Source organism: Etheostoma cragini, chromosome 23 (genome assembly GCF_013103735.1).
Source record: "Etheostoma cragini isolate CJK2018 chromosome 23, CSU_Ecrag_1.0, whole genome shotgun sequence".
Lineage (NCBI taxonomy): Eukaryota > Metazoa > Chordata > Actinopteri > Perciformes > Percidae > Etheostoma > Etheostoma cragini.
The window spans coordinates 988,995-998,366 of record NC_048429.1 but is presented as its reverse complement, the minus strand read 5'-3'; the positions used below and the strand labels follow the sequence as shown (position 1 = coordinate 998,366).

The following is a 9,372-nucleotide window of genomic DNA, read 5'->3' as shown; positions in this document are numbered from 1 at the left end:
CCCCCCCCCCCCCCCCCCCCCCCAATGTTTGTCACTTTTTTGACATTCGACACTACGTACCACTAACAATAACTTTCGTTTTACGGTTAATTTTTGGAATTTATGGCCAATAAACCTCATTTATAGGAAATTATACCTAACGTTTGAGTTAGAAAAGCAGAAATTAGGAATTATTGAGACTAAAATTAAAGGAATGGATGTTGATGATAATCACAGACTGGAATATGTAAACTTTTACTCAATACTATTTCAAAAACACTTCCATTTGTTTTACAATGCTATAAAATTGAATAAGACGCCCCAAAATTAATGAAAGTAGAGATTTGTACTTGGCAAAGAGCGTTGGACAACATGAGGACAACATGAGGACAACACCAGGACAACATGAAGACAACACCAGGACAACATAAAGACAACACGAGGACAACACGAGGACAACATGAGGACAACATGAAGACAACACCAGGACAACATGAGGACCATATGAGGACAACATAAGGGTAACATGAAGACAACATGAAGACAACATGAGGGCAAGATAGAGACAACATGGCGACAACATGAGGACAACATGAGGGTAACATGAAGACAACATGAAGACAACATGAAGACAACACGAGGGCAGGGTTGGATTGAAAAAGCTAGCGAGTGAACAAGAAAAACACGCTTTAACATTTTCAGAACAAAAACTTACAAAACCAGTTCTAACGCTTCTTTACAGACTGGTTTTCATTAACTGTCCTTTGAATCCACTGAAACATCCGAGGTGTGCCACGGTGAATACAAAGAACACAACCACTACACCCGAGTCATCTTTTTATCCCTCATGGTCCCAGTTCTTTAGAACTGGACTGGTTCCTAGTTTAGCGCCAGACTTTCCTCACCAGGGCTGCACAATTAATCGCAATTATATCAAAAATCACATTATGGGCTAGTGCAATATCAAAATTGTGGGTGTGGACAATATTTGTTAAAGGGCAAAATATGGCTCGAACCATTCTAAAATAGCATGTGGTAGAGCCCGACCGATACATCAGTGGGCCGAAATCAGGCATTTCCCGGTATATCAATATCTGCATTCATAATGGCAGATTTATAGAAAAACCAAAAAAAATCACACTTCAATTTTTTTTTGTCCAATGAAAATGTGAATACTGATGCAAAAATGATCATTCCCTCAAATATCGTGAATCATATCGCAACATCTGTCAAAATAGACGCAATTAGACCCCAAAAAACGACTGTATGTGTGAACTGCACAGGCATTACGACCCATGGTTACTTGTTAGGCGGCTATCTACCGTTGCTGTAATAATAAAAGCAAGGTGACAAATTATAAGAGCGCCAAATTCTGTGTAAGGGCACATATTCGGTGTGAAAAGCAAAAAACTGTCACTTGTTGGAATTAACCAAGTTTTACACGCCATAGTCCGTGAATCAATGAAAAGAGATATTAAGGTTAGTCCTAATTTTTAGTAGTTTTTACGAGACTCATTTTAAGCTAATTGATCATAGAGGGGCTTTTTGGTCATTCAATTGCAAAAAAACTACAATTACCAGTATTCTTTGCTTAACCAGGGAACCACGATGACGTCACCGGATCTCTGGAACACCCTGGAGGACCTGACAGAGGAACAGTTCAAGCACTTCAAGTGGTTCCTGAAGCGGGATGAAATCCTGGAGGGCTCTTTAAGAATCTCAGAGGCCCGGTTGGAGAAGGCAGACCGGCAGGACACTGTGGACCTGATGGTGCAGAAATATCAGGGTCCCGGAGCACTGAAGGTCACCTTGAAGGTTTTAGAAAACATCAACAGGAATGATCTGGCACAATGTTTGTTACAAACCAGCTCAACACCGAAAGGTTAGTTGAGGGAAGACCTGCTAGCTGCCTGTCCCCAGAACACACTGTAAAAACATCTCACTATCTGCTAAAAGCCTGTCCCCAGAACACACTGTAAAAAACATCTCACTCTCTGCTAGCTGGCTGTCCCCTGAACACACTGTAAAAAACATCTCCTCACTATCTGCTAGCTGCCTGTCCCCAGAACACACTGTAAAAAACATAAACTATCTGCTAGCTGCCTGTCCCCAGAACACACTGTAAAAAACATCTCACTATCTGCTAAAAGCCTGTCCCCTGAACACACTGTAAAAAACCTCCTCACTATCTGCCTGTCCCCAGAACACACTGTAAAAAACATCTCACTATCTGCTAGCTGCCTGTCCCCAGGACACACTAAAAAAAATCTCTAGTTTAGGGCCAAGAAACCAATGGGACAAAACGGGTTAAAATAGCAATGGACACAGTACAGAAAACCGAGCGCTGTTCTGTAAGACTGACCAGATGTTTTTTGTGTTCTGCTTTGTTTTAGACCTCAAAAGCCATAACTCGGTTTTTCAAAATACCGAGTGTGGGAGAAAGAAGGCAAAGCTGGCAGCCACAAAGGCTGAAATTAAGCTTATGATCCAGGAGAGACGGATGAAGATCTGGGAAATCAATCGCTCTGTAAAGTTCAGCAGTAAATCTGCAGAGAAGCACATCGCAGACAGCATGCAGACATTTGCCTATTTGCAGCAGTTAGTCGAGAGAAGCCTGGCTAACCTCATCGATGCAATCGAAGGAAAGCGGGAAACGACACGGAAGCACGCCGAGGGATTCGTTCGAGAGCTGGAGCAGGAAATCTCCGAGCTGACGAAGAGATTAAATGAGGTTGAGCAGCTCTCACAAACCGAAGACCACGCTGACTTCTCTTTTATGAATGCTATTCCACCCAAGAACTGGACAGAAGTCAGCATCCCTCCACCCTCATATGGGCAATCTGTGGGCACCTCCGTGAATCAGTTGGTGGAAATAATTGCACAAGAGAAGGAGAAATTGATAAGTAAGGCCAAGCTGAACAGGGTCCAGCAGTTTGCAAAGGATGTGACTCTAGATGCTGATACAGCGAATCCCTATCTCATTTTGTCCAACGATGGCAAAGAGGTTTACTGTGGTGATGTGGAACGAATCCTCCCCGACAACCCAGACAGATTTAATCGTGCTCTAAATGTCTTGGGAAAGCAGGGTTTCTCCTCAGGGAGACACTATTACGAGGTTGGGGTTAAGGGGAAGACTTCCTGGGATTTAGGTGTTGTCAAAGAGTCACTCGACAGGAAGGGGTCCATCTCAGCGAGCCCCGAGAACGGCTACTGGACTATATGTTTAAGGGAAGGGGAGAAGTACAAAGCCTTTGGTGGCCGTCTCACTGTAAAAATTCCCCCGAAGAAGGTGGGCGTGTTTGTGGATTACGAGAAGGGTTCGGTCTCCTTTTATGACGTGGATTCTGCAGACCTTATCCACAGCTTTACAGGCTGCTCCTTCACTGAGAAACTCTACCCATTCTTCAGTCCCTGTTGTCGTTATAATGGTAAAAACTCCACCCCTCTGACCATTTCTCCTGTCAGTTACATCGATTAGATTTGATCGATGATCCACTTGAAAATGGTTCTGCAATTTATGAAAGATAATTTAAACTTATCAATTGTGATTTTAGTGATGTTACAACAATGTAGGAGAAGAGGCAAATGCTCTGAAAACCAAAATGTATTGCTTGTAGTACCCCCTTGTGCCACTAGATGGTCACACTTCTCCCTGCTGCAGAGCTACACTCACCTATAGGATTATTAGGAACACTATACTAATTCTGTCTTTGACCCCCTTTCGCCTTCAGAACTGCCTTAATGCTACGTGGCATTTATTCAACAAGGTGCTGAAAGCATTCTTTAGAAATGTCGGCCCATATTGAGAGGATAGCATCTTGCAGTTGATGGAGATTTATGGGACATGGTCAGAAACAATGCTCAGGTAGGCTGTGGCATTTAAACCATGCCCAATTGACACTAAGGGGCCTAAAGTGTGCCAAGAAAACATCATGCTTAAATCCCCTCTCTTTCCCATTCTGACATTCAGTTTGGAGTTCAGGAGATGGTCTTGACCAGGACCACACCCCTAAATGCATTGAAGCAACTGCCATGTGATTGGTTGATTACATAATTGCATTAATGAGAAATTGAACCGGTGTTCCTAATAATCCTTTAGATCAGGGGTCTTCAACGTTTTCCAGGCCAAGGACCCCCAAACTGATGGCGAGATGGAGCGGGGACCCCCTAATTATATATATTGTATACAATTGTGTTATATCAAACTGGTCCTATAGTGCCACGTGTAAATGTACCTTGTTATTGTGCATTCAATACTAAGATACTCAAATAATACACAGGTTCATATATTCATGTTTTTATTTTAAACATTGCGAGGCACAGTGAGTAGGGTATATTCTTAATATATGTAAGTAATGTCTATTACATATGGAGTAATGTAACGAAAGTAATTTCGCCCTGGGATTATTAAAGTATTTCTGATTCTGATTGTGATTCCTCGTTGATGGGACAGGTGTTGTGAATGAAACGGTGCCCAGCTTGAAAGAGCTCCTGTGTGTCGTTGAATGTGTGCGTTGATGACTGAAAGACATCTTCTGCCTCCATTTATCTGTTTACTGCAGTGTGTTGAATTCATGTTAATGTGTATTTAAAGACATTTCAATTAGTGGAAAAAATTGCAGGAGGGGGGGGGGGGATATATAAAAAAAAAAAATCTTTTTTTTTAATTTTTTCTTTTTTTTTTTTAAATCTAATCAACCAAAACTTTCGCGACCCCCATGCAGTACCCCCTGTTGAAGACCCCTGCTTTAGATGAGTGTATTTCTCCTGAGGAAAGTTGGTATGTGCATATGATAAATACGGTACAATAAAGCAACTGTGGAAGCCCTTTCTTGTCTTTGTCTGTTGACTTTCCAGGTGCGCTGGTGTTTATATTATCAAATCGTCTCACATTGCCAGCTCTACCTCCACAGAGCTGCAGAGTAAGGTCAGACTACACCACAGATACATTCTGGGATAAGAGAGAAGACGCTGTTGTTTGCACTTCTTTAACGAGATATCTGCCTTCAAAGGGGGGTGTTTCAAAAATTCACATCCAATCATACAGTGGTCCACAAGTGCTCACCCAAGTCCGATGACTAGAAACACGTCCATTTCCCACGGCGGTGACTTGGGCTTTGGGGCGGGCAAAACCGCGTTCTGCCGGGAGATATTGGTAAACCTACGTTGTCCGATCCCTTGTGTTGTCCTTCGTGTGACGGGGACTTGTTTAGTTTATTTAACGCGTTCGACTGCAGGATGGGTCTCGGGACCCAGGAGGACGAGAGGGTTAGGGGAAGTGGGAACACGTTTGACTGCAGGAAGAGTCTCTGGAACCCCGAAGGGCGAGGTCCCCCGCCAGTTCACTTGAAATGACATCACACAGTACGTGAGGGTCATCGGGGACCCCAAGAGCAACCTACAGGCTAATACCAAATGTCAAATAAACTGAACTGTCCCAGTGTCTCTCTCTCTCTCTGTGTGCGTTTGTGTCTCTCTCTCTCTCTCTTTGTGTCTCTCTCTGTGTGTGTCTCTCTCTGTGTCTGTGTGTTTGTGTCTTTCTCTCTCTCTCTCTCTGTGTCTGTGTGTGGGTCTCTCTCTCGCTCTGTGTGTGGGTCTCTCTATGTGTGTGTGTGTGTGTGTGTCTCTCTCTCTCTCTCTCTCTCTGCAGAGGCCTTAATACACCTGTTTGCAATTTAACCAGCCCGTAACTGTGAGCAAGGGGACATAACTTTGCAAATAATATACAAGTTAATTTATTTATTTGTAAATAGTTTGTATAGAATCAATAAGGCGGCACATATTAAAACTGTCCAGGGACATGTCAGTTAAAGTGCCTGAATACTTGCTGTGAGGGGGACCCGACGTTGCGTCCCTGACTGGGGTTCAGGTGCAGGCCAGGCCAGTTCCAGAAGCTGCGGAAACAGGAAGCCACAATTACTGTGGGATGAAATTCCAGCACTTTTGTGTATGAAATGTGCAATATGAATAAATCTGCCCTGGCCTGCCGGTTTGGCAGCTAGCTCAACCAGAGGAAGCAGGCCGGATGTCAATCATCAACAACTGCAGCAGCATCGACAGCTGATGCAGGAGGGGGTCCATCCATACATCTTCATCAGCTTATCCGGTCTACGGCGAAGCAGCTCCATCAGAGGACCCCAAACTTCCCTTTCCCGAGCCACATCAACCAGCTCCGACTGGGGGATCCCGAGGCGTTCCCCGGCCAGGTTGGAGATATAATCTCTCCACCTAGTCCTGGGTCTTCCCGGGGCTTCTTCCCAGCTGGACGTCCCTCCACCTAGTCCTGGGTCTTACCCGAGGCCTCCTCCCAGCTGGACGTCCCTCCACCTAGTCCTGGGTCTTCCCTGAGGCCTCCTTCCAGCTGGACGTCCCTCCACTTAGTCGTGGGTCTTACCCAAGGCCTCCTCCCATCTGGACGTCCCTCCACCTAGTCCTGGGTCTTCTCCGGGGCTTCTTCCCAGCTGGACGTCCCTCCACCTAGTCCTGGGTCTTCCCCGAGGCCTCTTTCCAGCTGGACGTCCCTCCACCTAGTCCTGGGTCTTCCCTGAGGCCTCCTTCCAGCTGGACGTCCCTCCACCTAGTCCTGGGTCTTCCCTGAGCCCTCCTTCCAGCTGGACGTCCCTCCACCTAGTCCTGGGTCCTCTCCAAGGCCTCCTCCCAGCTGGACGTCCCTCCACCTAGTCCTGGTTCTTCCCAGAGGCCTCTTTCCAGCTGGACGTCCCTCCACCTAGTCCTGGGTCCTCTCCAAGGCCTCCTCCCAGCTGGACGTCCTAGTCCACCTAGTCCTTTGTCTTCCCAGAGTGTTGATTGGTCTCCTTTTGTTAATAAATCTTAAGTTACAAACTCTCTCCTGCCTTCCTGTCTCATCTCTGCATTTGGGTCCTCGACTCCGTCACATGTAACATAATCCAACATCATCCAAGCATCAAAACAAGATAACGGCAGAATCTTGGTGGCAAATATTTATTTTTTTAAACATTGTACATAAAAGAATTGTTTTTCCTTTTGCAGATTTTTTTAAAATCAGCTTGTAAGTAACATGAAATTCTGCCACGTCTGATCAAAAACCAAAATAATAACATGCTAAGGCTAATATGTACTCGGTAAACGCGGAATTTCAAACTTAACATAAGCGCCTTTTCAGGATCTCGTAACTTATATTTACAGATCACGTTACCTTTATTCCTCGGGTGTCATAGAAACAAAAACAGAGACATTTCCTGTATCGTGAACAGAACTCAAACTCATTTTAGCTTTTCTTAACATTTGACTGTATTTTTCAACTGTAACACATGAAGCTTCAACAGCGTACACTTGTCTTGTGTCTATTCTTACAGAATGAGACTTGCTTGTGTACAACTAACAAAATAACTTACTGAAATTACTCAGTATATACTGACATTCAAAACAAACTTAATGTTCTTTTCTTAGGATTTAGTCATTTATACATCACATGTAGTTTTAAGTGTAAGTTTAATAGAAGAAAAAACAGTGACACACGTCCTGTATAGTGAAAAAAATACAAAATGACGACTTTTAGAAGTCTGTAATATCAAATGTGAGACTAACACATGAAGCCTTAACAGGTTTTAAGCTTGTTCTTAACTCTTTCACCCCCTTCTTGCATAATTCTTTTGTACCATAAAAACAAACAAACCTACCAAGGAGGACATTTTTGTAAACAACTGATGTAACACTGAACAAAACGTCAAAGTCTTGGCATCAGACCCGTAAAAACCCGAACTTGAGAGCGCTCCGGTTCTGCTTCAGTACGCTCGGCTGAAATGTTTGTTGACTTTGAACACCGAAATGTAGACGGTGAGGCTGATGAGGAAGAACTGCTTCTGCTCCTTAAACCAGACCAGATTCATCTTCACCCGACCGTCCGAGTCGCTGAAATCCATAAAAAAGTGCTCGCCGCTGTAGTCGGCGGACTGCTGCTTCTGGGCGAGCCGGGTGGAAATGGGCGAGCTGACGCACCAGAAGGGTTTCTGGAACTCGTCGAGCAGAGTCAGCGATACGATGCAGCAGTTCTACGCAGCGCAGGAAACAACCAGCAGAACGGGTGAAAAACAAAAAGGGATGTGGAGCCCGTTTTCCCCCAAAACAGCTGAGCCAAAACTAGGCTTACTTTGCCGAGTTGTCAGTAAAAAACACCTGATGTCTACAAACCACAGTGTGTGGTTACCGGACATTACATAAAGTTACCCAAATCTCAGTTGACAGCTCATATGAAATACCAATATTGTATTGATACATCTCTAGTACTACTCTCCGTTTCTACACTATTTCATGTGCAGCTAGCCCATGGATGAAATTAAAGCTGTATGTATGTTGGCTTGAACACTGCCATCACCTATTCCGCTAAAATGGAAAGGAAGTCATTCATTTTTAATGGAAGCGTCTCTCAGCTGCAAGGAGGCAAATCACGTTTTGGGCGTTTTGAGCGTCAATCAATCAAAAAGTTGTCATTTTTCCACTTTATGGTAATGAGCTCTGATCCGGTTCAGCGGCTAACGCCAGCTGCCAATCGGAATATAGACGTCCTTCGCGGTGGCTGATCCCGGAGAAACACACGATGTGAACATTGGTTCCTACCAAAATATTCATTCCGGGGACGAGCTCATAATCGCCGTTGCTAGGTTACCTATCGTTTATAATATAACGTTGTTTGTACATAGGGACCGGTTAGCGTTAGCTGGTTAGCTGACATGGTCTCTAATGGTCCCCTCACAGTGAATCCTGCACGGGTCACTAGGTTAGTCTGGGTCACTAGGCTAGTCTGGGTCACTAGGTTAGTCTGGGTCACTAGGTTAGTCTGGGTCACTAGGTTAGGAGCTTTTTTGCAGCTCAAGTTGATGGCGGTTTGTGTGTAAGGTTTAATTTTTTTATTATTTCAACAGAGTTGAACTTGTTTTAACGTTGTTTTTTAGCATTTAGTTTTATATGCAAGTAGTTGTTGGATAAACAGATATAGGATTTAATTTGAGACAGGCTATCATTAGAATATTTTAATAAATCTACCGCGCCAAATCATGACATTAACCTTCGTCTCTTTCGGTTTTGCTGATGAGAGCTGACAACAGCCCCGACCCGGGGACACATCCACAGTCAGCCCCCAGACAACTAGCAACCATCCACTATCATCACAGCCCCGGTCCAGGGGACACATCCACAGTCGGTGACACACCCGGTGTCGCAGTTTTGGTTTCATACCCCAAAATATTACAACCGTACTGGAAAACCATGTCCCTGGAGCGTTATTGTAATATTAAGAAAGTTGGGTAAAGGTTGATTTTAGTTGACCAGAGGTCATCGCAGTAATTGGTCAGCTAACACATTCAAACAAACAGCTGTGACAGGTTAAGGGTGTGTTCTGGTTCTGGTGCAGGG

The 9,372-nt window shown here is 44.3% G+C and overlaps 2 protein-coding genes and 1 long non-coding RNA gene across 3 annotated transcripts in view; 2 read left to right on the top strand and 1 right to left on the bottom strand.

The window, feature by feature from the left end:
• LOC117938511 overlaps positions 1 to 6,316 on the top strand; it is a 12,875-nt gene extending 6,559 nt beyond the window's left edge. The window contains exon 3 of the long non-coding RNA XR_004655412.1: positions 6,279 to 6,316. This is a non-coding gene — a long non-coding RNA (uncharacterized LOC117938511). The remainder of the gene's footprint in view (positions 1 to 6,278) is intronic.
• LOC117938491 (zinc-binding protein A33-like) lies at positions 1,578 to 3,639 on the top strand. Its single transcript, XM_034863134.1, has 2 exons — positions 1,578 to 1,861; positions 2,373 to 3,639. Exons 1-2 carry the CDS (start codon positions 1,588 to 1,590, stop codon positions 3,455 to 3,457), a joined length of 1,359 nt encoding a protein of 452 aa, XP_034719025.1. The 5' UTR covers positions 1,578 to 1,587; the 3' UTR covers positions 3,458 to 3,639.
• Positions 6,317 to 6,999: 683 nt separating the features above from the next.
• The window catches only part of LOC117938504 (F-box only protein 15-like), a 2,998-nt gene continuing 625 nt past the window's right edge, over positions 7,000 to 9,372 (bottom strand). Inside the window, exon 2 of the mRNA XM_034863149.1 lies at positions 7,000 to 8,012. Coding sequence (XP_034719040.1) covers positions 7,746 to 8,012 — 267 coding nt within the window. The 3' untranslated portion in view covers positions 7,000 to 7,745. The remainder of the gene's footprint in view (positions 8,013 to 9,372) is intronic.

What these genes read in the sequence shown, in the direction of transcription:
- LOC117938491 (XM_034863134.1), top strand. Translation starts at nt 1,588, where the DNA reads ATGACGTCACCGGATCTCTGGAACACCCTGGAGGACCTGACAGAGGAA. An exon ending in AACCAGCTCAACACCGAAAG is followed by an intron (nt 1,862 to 2,372) that starts GTTAGTTGAGGG and finishes GCTTTGTTTTAG; the next exon opens with ACCTCAAAAGCCATAACTCG.